The sequence below is a fragment of the Tyto alba genome, unplaced genomic scaffold, assembly GCF_018691265.1.
Source record: "Tyto alba isolate M040663 unplaced genomic scaffold, T.alba_DEE_v4.0 Super-Scaffold_16, whole genome shotgun sequence".
NCBI lineage: Eukaryota > Metazoa > Chordata > Aves > Strigiformes > Tytonidae > Tyto > Tyto alba.
Genome location: NW_024881278.1, coordinates 33,228,391 through 33,240,286, shown reverse-complemented (window position 1 = coordinate 33,240,286; position 11,896 = coordinate 33,228,391). Strand labels below are relative to the sequence as shown.

At 40.8% G+C, this 11,896-nt stretch overlaps 1 protein-coding gene across 1 annotated transcript in view; it reads left to right on the top strand.

Moving 5' to 3' along the window:
* The first annotated feature begins 564 nt into the window (after window positions 1–564).
* The window catches only part of MRPS5 (mitochondrial ribosomal protein S5), a 62,940-nt gene continuing 51,608 nt past the window's right edge, over window positions 565–11,896 (top strand). Inside the window, exons 1-2 of the mRNA XM_033011041.2 lie at window positions 565–682; window positions 9,311–9,448. Of these exons, the coding sequence (XP_032866932.1) occupies window positions 622–682; window positions 9,311–9,448 (199 nt within the window). The 5' untranslated portion in view covers window positions 565–621. The remainder of the gene's footprint in view (window positions 683–9,310; window positions 9,449–11,896) is intronic.

Genomic DNA, 11,896 nt, shown 5'->3' with positions numbered 1-11,896 from the left:
GCGGGGAAGCAGCTGTGGATGATTTTCAGGAAAATTTTCCCTGGCCCCAAAACTGTTTCTGAAAAAGCAAAAATTTATCGCCCCGCACTCTGCCGTTTCGTTCTTGCTATCATAATGCCTCACAGCCACCGCGGTAGGCAGGGAGGCGATGGCTCCCGCCCCAGAAGAACTGCACCACGGGGTACACGGTGCGGGCAGAACGGCCAGGTCCTGTCGCTAAGCTCACGTCGAAGGTCTCGAGCAGCTCCTAAAGAGCATTTGGGGCTCAAACCGCCGCAGTTCAGGGGAGCAGCAGAGCTGCGAGCGTTCAGCCCCTCTCCGTGATGGCGGCCAAGCCCACGCCAATGGCGGGCGGGGCCTCGGCGACCGTTGGGGCCCTGTGGCCGGGGCTGTTTTCCCGCTTGCCTGCCGGACCCTTAACGGCGCTGCTGGAAGGGGCCAGGGCGTCTCGGTAAAACTTCAGCTGAGTGTCAGCCGTTAGTTTTCGCCGCTTCGGCCTCGGTTTTTTTTTTTTTTTTTTTTTTTTGCCACCGAGCCGTTCGTTAGGTGCCTTCGCTTTCTCTTCAGGCGGATGCGCCGGGCGGCTAAGTACGGTGGCCGGGAGCGGGGGAAGCGGCCGGAATGGCGGCGGCGGCAGTCGGCAGGGCGTGTGGCTATGGCGTCTTCCGAGCGCCCTGGCGAGGTGATGAGGGGAGCGCAGGGTCCCGGGGGTGCTTCTTCGGCGAGGGGAGACGGTAACCGCCTCTCGGGCCTGTCTCCCGTGGCTGCTGGCCCAGGCAGTCCCACGGGAGGCCGGGCCCCGGGGGAGGGTGGGGGTGTTTGTATGTGTGTTCGGGGAAGGTGGCTTCGCCGTGTCTCTGGGGCAAGAGCTGGCAAGAAGCTTTTCGTGGGAAGAGCAACCGGTTCCCCTCGCGGTTTGCTGCCTGCCTGCTCCGGGGTGACACCGCCAGGGCTGCCGGCGGAGGGGGGAAGATGGAGGCTGATCGCTGGGAGAGGGGTTCCTACCTAGTGGGGTGTGTTTTATAAGCCCTTTGCACAGATGTTCCCTGCGCTGGGTTAATTCCAGCGTGGAAAAAAGCGCTTTGCATTTTGTCGGGTTCGGCTCCATCTGTGAGGCTTAACCGTGGTTACTGTGGCACGACAGTAAACGGCTACTGGTTAACTGGAAAACAACACGTAGGGAGGTGGGAGCTGCTCTGCGTGTCCTGGATCAGAACACACCACGGGTGCATGCATTCCCTCGCCTGTTCAGTCATCCCGGGTCCCACAATATTCTGTTTTATATCTACACAACGATAATAAGACTTTCTAAACAAACATCTGGTAGTGTGAACCTAGTTGCTCTTGAATGTCTTATTCTTCTTCAGGACAAGAAGTGTGATAAATACCTTGTGAAATAACTAGCTTTGCACTTGCACTGTCGCCAGTAGACAAGATTGTGGTTGTCACTACTTAGCAGTTTCCATATTTCTTTCTTCACATGCAGTAAATGTACTTCAAATCATAAATGGGCTTTAGGCATGTAGATCTCGATCATTGTTGCAGAGTTGGGGGCAGGCCAACTGTGCCTTTGGAAACCTGTTAGAGTAACTCAGGGAGTAATATATGCCTTAAGATAACAGAGTGAGGTGGTTTGCTTTTTAACTCAAATACTGTTTTATTCCCGTTTACCCATCTACCTTTTTTCCCGTATGTCTTCCTGGACATTTTTCATTGATAGGAATCTAAGTTTGTTTTCTAGACCTCTTGAATTCTTCAGTAGCCGTTTCTTTCTGGTTTTTATTCCTCTGCATCCGCTTTTCAGAACTCAAGTGTATTATTTTTCCCAGCAGAGGTTAAGGTATACTTAGTAAGAAGAGAGAGCATGTATATTTTTTTCTGCTAAGGATCAGAGTTGACTCTGGATCTGTCCTTCAGACATGGTTAGAAAAGTGTCTTTCGCTATGTGAGAAATAAGACTGTATAACAGAAAACTTCTGCTGGGTGGCATTTTCTGAATTATGTAGTTTATCTTGCTATAGTTGTGTTGTTTGGTTGGTTGGTTGGTTGGTTTTTTACCTGCATGCTTCTTATAACAGAAAATTGAAGTCTTTTATTATACAGTGTTTTTAAGCAGTGAATGGTACTGAGATTTGACACAAACTTAAGGTGCTATAGGTAATAGTTACTTCGGTGCCCTGGGTACCTTAGCCTTTTGTATTGCCAAGTGCCCTCCTTGTGCACCTTTGCTGGCTGCCTTTCAGCAGCTCTGTCTTCTTTCACCCAAGCAGCCCTTGGGGCTGTTGCAGAGCCTTTGGGGCAGTATTTCCCCCTTGTTCTCACGCTGTTGTCCTTCTGACCTTGCAGCTGTGAATCCCAGTAGTTTGGTGGATTCTCCTGAATAGCAACTGGCAGGAGCCAGTTCTCTTCTTCCCTTTGCTTTCCTCTGGGTTACAGGTTTTGGATTTGTTAGGGAATGCCATAATGTGCTTCCACAGTGCTTAACAGCCAACCAGTCTGCATGTATCCAGTGAGGAGTCTTCAACGGTCCTGATGGAAAGTATGTATGTACTGTGGGAAATTCTCATGGGGGGAAATCATCTGCAGCGCTGGAGACTGCCTTGGGACACGTGTTATGTCTTTCTGTCTCCTTTGTCTTCACTTTTTTTCCAAAGTGACTTCCATAGTTAGAGTCATTGTATGCAATCGTCTGTGTACCCTGCTTATAAATCTTGGTGAAGCTGTCTCAGAATCCTTTATACAGTTTAGGTAGCTTGTACACACTTAATTTCTTGGCACAAGTCATAATGAACTACATTAATGCCTGTGTGTTCTCCAGGGAAAGCTGGTGAGTGAGGTGGGAAGAGAGGCCAGATTACATTAGTAAAAGTATATTCAAGGTTGGTATTAAAACACCCGAAAGCTGAGCATGTTTTTGCCTTCAGCAGAGGATGTCCCTTCTTTCTCTCCCACCTTCAAAGGCAAAATAAAGTTCTTTAGAGGACTGTAGAAGCTAAAAAAGCTAAAAACTTCCTTGCCTCCACTCCCCCTGTACCTACCCCACCACACCCCCCCAAAAAAAAAAAAAAAATCTAAGCAGTTAATGAATTTCTGGCCTCTTTTCTTCCTCAGTGCAATGTGTAGTGAGGTGATGCCCATTCTGTACCCAAACAGCAATTGAATCATGAGCATTCAAGGAGGTTTGAAAGCAAGCCACTGGTGTTTCATTGGTGGAGGGAAACGTTTTCACTGTCTAGTCACAGAGTATATCCTAAAAAAAATATATTTCTTGCAAGTAAACTGAGAAAAGTAAAAGGCTGCAACTGCTCCTAAATAATTTCTTAAAATAATCTGTGTCTTTTAAGGTGTGACCCTCTAATTCTTTCTGATTTGATTAGCTTTGTGTTCCAAGCTTAGCCCAGGTAGACAGTGACCCTTTCCATGTGCTGTGATTTTAAATGCATAGTTTTTAGTTTGAGAAATTAAGATTTTCACATCCAAATTTTTTTCCAAGGTTGCTGGAAGGTTTTTTAAAAAACAGATTGTATCGGTGTAAAGATTTCATTACTACATGGGCCTTTCTGGAGCACTTATGAGATGATATGAAAAAACCAGTAATGATTCTGAAGTGTCTTCCCTGTTGCGATTATTTGTATAAATGTGTTATTTCTGCGCATGTTTCTTTTGAATAAAAATCAGCAAGCAAAATGTGGAACAGAAAAAAGAGGGGGGGGGGGGAACAAAAAAAAAAAAAAACCCAGCCCAAAAAAACCCCAGCAACTTCATTGCCCATTAGAGACTAAATTAATAGTGCGTGATACCTTCAGAATTGCAATTTGGAATTTAATCAGAACATCTCTGTTTTCTTGTACATAAACCTTTTGAGAATGCCGTGATTATTTCGGCCTAGAGCCTTCCATGTGTATGTCTGGAACTATACTTGGGCAATTTTTCCAAAGTTCTAATTATAACTACAAAATAAGCATCTTGACGGCTCTTTTTTTTTTTAAAGTTTTTTTGCTATGCAGGTATCACTACCGAAACCAACTTCATGCAGTGTTTCTTTTTCTCAGGTACAGAACAGAGTAAGTACAGTTTGCTGTATTTAATTCCTGTGGAAACTAATTATAGGAGTAGAGGGGATTGTTAAATTGTTGCCAGTTGTTTTTTTTTTTTTTTTAAAAAAACAAAACAAAACAAAAATTAGCACTGGGGCTTGCTGAATACTGCATTCACTAGTAAAGTAAATATGTTGATGTCCAGCATGCTAGCTGTCTTTCAGAATATTAGGTGATACAGCAAGCAAATGGCAACGCGTGCCAATTTGGGGCATTGTGTGTGGTGACAGATGCTGCACCCTGTGCATACATCTCCTAAAGGTGGCATGTTAAACTAGTATGTAACTGAAATAAAGGTTGGGAAAATTACGGTGAAGTGGGTACAGTAAAGTAGTAGGCCTGAATATGAACTAAGGGGAGTGTCAGGGTTTTAAAGTTGGCAGAAATAAGACTCTTAACCCATTAGGTTTGCTTCTCCACCTTTCTTGAGATTCATTCTCCTGTTGCATCTTGTGAGAAGAATGAATTGGTTTTATAGTGTTAAGTGAATTTTTAGTGCTGAATAGATGTGTATTTATACTTGTATAAAATTTTGTATTTATCCAGTGAAATACAACACTTAAAAGACAGTGCAGGGTTTTAATTGTAGTGTTTATAGCAGGGCAGTAAGTATCACTGAGGAGTTAATTTTATGATAGTACAGAGCATGATTTAAATATGCTTTTTTATTTTTTTCTGCTTTGTTGATACGTCTTTTGCTGATGGCAAGATATTAGTCTAGCATTCGTGACCTGTCTTGCTTTTACAAATGATTCAGTTTTGAATAGCTTATCGTAAGAAACATTCTAGATTTTTAAATAAAAATCCCATCGCAGATCTTTGGATGATGTATAGGGAATGGAGGATATGGTGCATTAACTGTACGTGCTTACATGTCAAAATGCTGTTTTATTGAGATGTGACATTTCAAACTGTTTACATTGCATAAATATTTTTATTCTTTGCTCTCCTTCCAAAGTATCTATTCCCTTGTTAGCAGTATGTGTACAGAAGTGTGTGGGTATACATTTTTAAATACCAGCACTCAGTGTTTCAGACTCTGGGAATTATGTGGGGATGAGGGGTTTTTTTTGCCATGTCTTCCTCCTCTTTTTGTGCTGCTGCAATTCAGAGTCTGAAACAGTCTCATCTCCCAGTGTCCAGAACATGGTCAACACTGCCCCTGGGCTTTCCTAGGCATATAATTTTGATTGCCAGCACAGAATTGGTATTTTCTTGCTACCAGTCTTAAAAGTCTAAGTTGCTCTCACTTTAAAAAAAAAGATTGAATCCTTAAAGAAAATAGGAGATTTGTCACTGGTTTCGGTGAAGCCAGAATCTCACCCTGGGCTTTAACACCTTCTGTTATGAATTGTCATAGTTGGATATTGTAGTATTTCTTTAAAATAACTTTGGATCACCAGACTCGATCTCTTGAAGGTCTTCAGACCTTTTTATTTCACACTAGTGTTTATTTGGCTGCTTCTTTTTCTGACATTTCACTTTTCCTCCTGTGTCCCAGCCATTCTGTCAGAATTTTATTTCTGCAGCAGTTATTCATCTGTCTCTTGATTCTTTTTGCCGTTGTCATTTTGCCCTGACTTTGTTGCCTCTTTATAGAGTTTTTTTCAGATTTCCATCATAATTTCAGGAGATGGTATTTAGGAGGTAGAACTTTTTTTTTTTTGCTGATGAAAGTAGGAGTAAAACAAACAACCAAAAGGAAATTGCATTGCAGATATTTGTGATAATTAATAAACTGTCTAATACTCCTATGTTTTGTTTTCCAAATAACTGTGTTGTTTCTTAGGCAGAGAATTTAGAATAAGCCTTTGTATTGCAGAACTGTGAAAGAAACCATCACCTTTTGCAGACGACCAGTTTGAACTTTCTCACTGTAATGTTTTAATGTACAATTTGAGCCTGGTCCAGACAATTAGTGTTGTTCCTCACGTTCTAAATGTTGACCAGTTATTTATCTCATTTTAGCTAATAAAATGTTGCTTGAGTAGATAACTCAGACTGAATGTCTGTAGAGCCAGCTTAACAAATGGGATGTAAGAGGAGCACTTGGAGATGGCAAGGCAGGGAAGCTAAATTAATTCTTTGCATTATTATTCACTGGAAAAAGAGACAGATTTCCATATGGTACCCCTTGGTGGGGATGGTGGTGAGAGTTAGCAGATATTTCTGAAATTAAAATAATTGTGAAGGAGGTTATGGGACAGATTTATGGGGTGATCATTACCAGGATTGGAAACTATTCACGAAATAATTCTAAGAGAACACCGGGATGAAAAAGATGAATTACTAGTAAGAGTGTGTAACCTCCCCTTTGAAATTGCTTTGGTACCTGAAGAGTGGAAGGTGGTAAATGTGGCACCAATCTTTCAAGAAAAGCTTGCGGAATCAATATCAGTAAGGAGATTATGCACGCCTTTAGTAATGGAAAATGCAACCTTACAAATATCTTAGAGCTTGGGTGTGTTTGTTGGGTTTGCTGAGAGACTCAGTAGGATAATAGTGGTCCAGTTAATGCACTGCATGCATGATACCCAAATAGCTTTGTTCAGAGTTCCTCACCACAGACTTCTAAGAAGTTCAGCAGATAGGGAATATAGGAGGAGTGTGTTTAAATAATTTGGTGACAGGTAGGGAAGAGTGTGGGAGCCCTTCTGTCAGCGGGAGATCACCAGTGGGTTTCCATAAACATCTGGAGTTGTTAACATGCTTATAAACTCACTGGAAAAGGGGTTGAGCAGCAAGGTAATTCACTCGGACGGTGGTACTAAGTTATTTAAAGTAGCAAAGAACGACTGACTGGAGAGTTACTGGAGATTGAGTGAATGGGCAATAAAATGGTGAATTAATTACAGTGTAGATAAATAGAAAGTGATGAAGTTCTAAATACCTTCATATCCAGAAGAGTAAATCACAACTGGAGAAGACTGGTACAGAAGGAAGAAGGGGCACCAGAAATAGCGTAGCAACAGCCGAGCAGGCCGGGGCTTCCCAACCTGGAGTAGGCTTCCTGGGGAAGTATGAGAGAAATCTGCTAGATCACGTGTGGAGTGGATAGGTATTGACTTTCTCTTCCAATCTGATAACTAGGCCGTGGAGCTAATAAAAGACAGGCAGAAAATAATAATAATAAAAAGCTTCTGGTTTGTTCTGTGGTGAGTAGTAGGTGTGTGGAACTCTTACCGAGCGGTGTTGTGGATGCCAGATGTCTACACGGTTCTGAGGAAATCACCTGTGCTGAAAGTAATCAGAGACAAAGATACAAAGGAGGACAGTATTGTATGTATTTGCTCACTTTCTACTCTTATGTATTTGCTCATTTTCTACTCTTCCCCAGGCAACTGTTCATAGTGCTTACTGGAGACTGAATACTGAGCTATTTAGGCCGCTGACCTGAACTAATGTATCTGTTCATGAATGTCCAGATATTTTTTTTTTCTTATTTTTCTCAAAAAATATGTTAAAAAGTAGGGAGTTATTAAGTCTGCGTCTTAAAAGAAGCTTATTCAAGGAAATTACCAGTAGCTGTGCTCCTGTATGTGAAAAGAGCATGTATAGTCCAACAGGAATTATGTGAAGTGGGGAAAAATGTACCACTTGTGTTTGAGGTATGACAAAATTTGCAAGTGCATGAAGAAGACGGGATTGGATTTTACAAATTCCTTCGAAGCAATTTCCAGCTGTAGACAACTAAGAGGTGCAACAAGGGAAACTGTGAATACTGCCGCACAGCGTAATTTTATATTAGTTGTAGATACGTGATGTTATTTTTTAAAAAGCAACTTTAATTGCATGCCATTCCAAGGAATAGATTAATACCTCATGTAATTTTTGTGAAAATTATTCTCAGATGAACTGTTAATTTAATCTTGTAGATTAACAGTTTGTCATTAAATATATATGAAAAGCACAAAACAGCTCAAAAACTGTGTGTGTTTATCGAGTTATTAACATTATCTGTGTAGTTCATATTAGGAGTAATTGCTGGTTCAGTATCTGAAGTGAAAGAAAGTGGTTTGAGTAGTGACTAGCATATTGTTTGTATGCGCCTCATACTATGACTCAGTGATACGTTCTGCATTCTCTGTGAATTTTACAGGATATTTAAGAAGCTTCTATTTTTTGCCTTTTTGTTTCTAGGTTGCTTTTTATTTTGTGAAAATCGGTAATTTTTCCCAGAATTTTCATAATGGACTTTTATTGTCAATTTTAACTTTTCATAGGAATCAATGAAGATAAATTTACATTCTAAAACTACCTTGAAAGGAATTTTTTAGAATTTCCTGCTCTATTACCCCAGTTAACAACTAACTTGCCTAGATGGGAGCTATTGACCTGACTTCAAAAAATAGATTGTTGCGTTATTGATACTGGATGGTAACAGAACATTACAGAAGTCATACTTATTTTCCGCTTTTAAAATCTAGCGGAAAAGATTGAATTTAAATGTAGTTTAGGAAGAAGTAGATTTTTAAACGTTGTCATTTTCTGAATAGCGTGTTGAATAATTGATTTCAAGGCAGCGTAGCCCTTCTTAATTTGTTGGATAGGTACAGTTTGGATTGATTGTGTAAGTGGGAAAAATACGGATTCCTTCCTTTTGAAGAACCACCTCTCTGTGCTGGTCAATAAATGAAAGTATAGCTTGCTTTCATTGTTGTAGGGAAGCGCCTGAGCCTTAGCAGTTACAACATGCTCCCTTTGGCTAAGAGAATAGCAACTTTGCTGCATTAACCGAGCCACCTGGCAGAAAATGCAACACCACGCTACACTGACGTAATCTTTCTGGAGATAGGGGTGTGTGTAGACATTGGACAAATCTGATTTCAGATTTGGTTTTCATAGCACACATAATATTTTATTTATCACTTCAGATTGTGTCCTGGAACATTATTGCATGTTTTGCCGCTAGGACAATATTTCTACTTTTTGAGGGTGCATTCTCAATCTCTCAGCAATCTGTTAGAAGCCTTCTAGCCGCCTTCTCTTTGCGACATTTTCCATTGCAATATTTCAACCCCAACTTTCTGCAACTTGCTTTGCACTTCAAGACAAAAGGTTCAAGCCCAATTGCCCTTGGGAGTTAAGCTGTATGAGTAAATACTACCATTTTTTCATCTGATGTGTATATTTGCAGGAAATATTTGCAGGAAATGGCTGTTTTAAAGAAGAAAGTGTCCCATAGATAAACACCTTTCTGTCTTTGTTTTCAGGGTTTGCTTCTTTGCCAGTGAAGGGGAGTTGCTGTTCTTATTCCAGCCTGGCATGGGCTTTCCAGACACGGTGTTCCATCTCTGCCCCCTGGACTGTGAGAGTCGAGCAAAGCAGACACAGCAGTTTCTTCAATGCATGTAAGTCTTGAGTTGGATTAAAATTGTTATCTGTAATAAGCAGAAGAAAATAAAATTTTGCTTTGGAGAAATTCATTCATGAAAATCTGTGTATAGTAAGTTTTTGTATCTACTCTAGTTACATATCTCCTAAGGTTATAGTTGCAGCTACAGCTGTTGACAGAAGTGTGTGCACAGGGTCAATTTATTATCTTTTGGTAGAAAGCAAGGGTTTGCTTTATGTCACGGTGAATCCATCTACTACGTGTTATTGAGTGGAAGGGGGAAACACCTTCCCTTCTGTTTCCTAGTCCTTTATTGAGAATATAAATTGTGTTTATTTTCTAAAGGATTTTCGTGCCACAGGCAAGACATACTGTTCAAGCTGTGCTGTCTCAAAAATGAAATAAATAAAATGCAAAAGTATGTTACAAAAACTGTTGATAATGTCCTGCTAATTGTCTGGCCAGCTGCAGTATTTTCCTCCCATCCTGAAAGGAATTACACACATGCTTCACACAATTGAGAAATGATGGCTGTTCAAATCCATGCTTGGGACTGGAAACTGAGAGAGGTGAAGGGCCATTCCACCTGTTTTGGTGGAATTTTCCCCTATCCAATAGGGGAAGAGGAGGAATAGTAAGAACATAATCCCTGGAGAAGATAACTGCAGCAGTTTGAGAGTCAAAATTCTATGGGTTCTAATCCACAGAATACAAGAGCTCTGCAAAGTCCGACTTTCAGAACTGGTTGTTCCTTCCTATTCTTCTCAACATCTGAGTGGCAGAATACTGTATTTGTTTTCTTTATATTTGCTAAATAAATGGGCTTTAAACAGTCGTGCTGATGGGCTGTTCGCCTTACCCAGTAAATTTTGACCATTGACTGATTTCAAACAACTGAGGGTGGAGAGATCTCAAAAGACCTGTGAAAGGCTGCAGTGTGAACCAGGGGCTCTGCACGGTAACGGTTAGCTAAGGATGCCAACTGCAGGAAAAATGAATTTAGAATTTTTTCTTAGGCACCCAAGCAGTCACAAGATAAGAATATGTAAGAAGCTAAGCACTGTTGTTATTTTGTTTATCTTAAATTTAAAACATAGCACTGCAAGTGATTGCAATGTGATTGAAGTTTGTATGTTAGATCATTTCCTTAATTATGCTTCTGTTCATATTCACAAAGTCTAGATGAGCTCTGTTTTACCAGGTCTTGTTAGATGACTTAATTCAGTCATCTAACAAGTATTTTTAACTAAAAAAGTATGTTCTGATGGCATCTGCATTGTTTGACTTCATAAAATGTTAAACCATTTATATTTAGGCAAAATACTGGCTTACTGAATAAGTTGTAACAATATTGCAAGAATTTAGGTGTATGTATTCCTTTATGTATTCCGCAGAGACAGTAGCCATCAGATTTAGAAGACTGAGGGTTTTATATTTCAAAGTACAGTTATTCTAAGACAGTTTCCCTTACAGAAGTCAAAAGAATAAAATGGTCAAAATTCAAAAGAAGCAGATATTAACAGTATAAATCACTCGTATCTTCTAGCAGTGCAGTTGCTTCAGAAGTGGTAACATTAAAAATGCAGAATATGACTGTTTTGTGTGAAAAAATTTTGGAGTGACGTGTCAACCACAGTCCTTTGTGAATGAGAAAGGTGACTATACTTTTCTATCTCATTAGTGAACGTTTATTTTTCTTCCATCGTATTTTGAAAAATATTAACATGCTTTAGTAGAGTCACCTGTACCTTCAACTTAACTATTAAAACCAGTTTAATTCACTTAAATAGAAGGAATTCCTTTAAATAGGAGGAATTGCAGTTCTCCTAGGCAGTCTGTGACCCCTGCCCAGATAGCTGTCCCCTGCGACGCTGACACAAAAACAAACACAGGGCTTTTTTCTTGTCCTGTGACATATTTCAGTGAGTTTGTAATAAAATAATTTAAAATGACCTTGTTATTTCAGGTTTAGCTTCTGTCCCTCCCTCCTTTCCCCTTTTCACCCTTCCTGCTATGGGAAGTGGTTCGATTTCCATTTACTTAAGAATATCAGGTGCTTCATTAGAGATGTGGAGGGGCCTGAGGTTTTTGAAATCATCTTTAAAAAAATACATAACTTCCTCTGAAAAGTCTGGCCTCCTTTTTTCATGGGTCTCAATGGACCTGGTATTTGCAGACAGTGTCTTTCTTGTGCCTGTGCCAGTCTAGCTTTGGTCTGAGATGACAGAGCGGTTTTCCCTCCCTCCCTCCCTCCCTCCCTCCCTCCCTCCCTCCCTCCCTCCCTCCCTCCCTCCCTCCCTCCCTCCCTCCCTCCCTCCCTCCCTCCCTCCCTCCCTCCCTCCCAGTATTTTTTCCGTGCCCTTACGCGCAGGCAGCCCCACCAATCCAGACTTTCTGCACAGATGCTTAAGCTTCAGTTGTTGAGAAACATTGATTAAAAAGTGCGGTAGGTTTAACGGAAGAA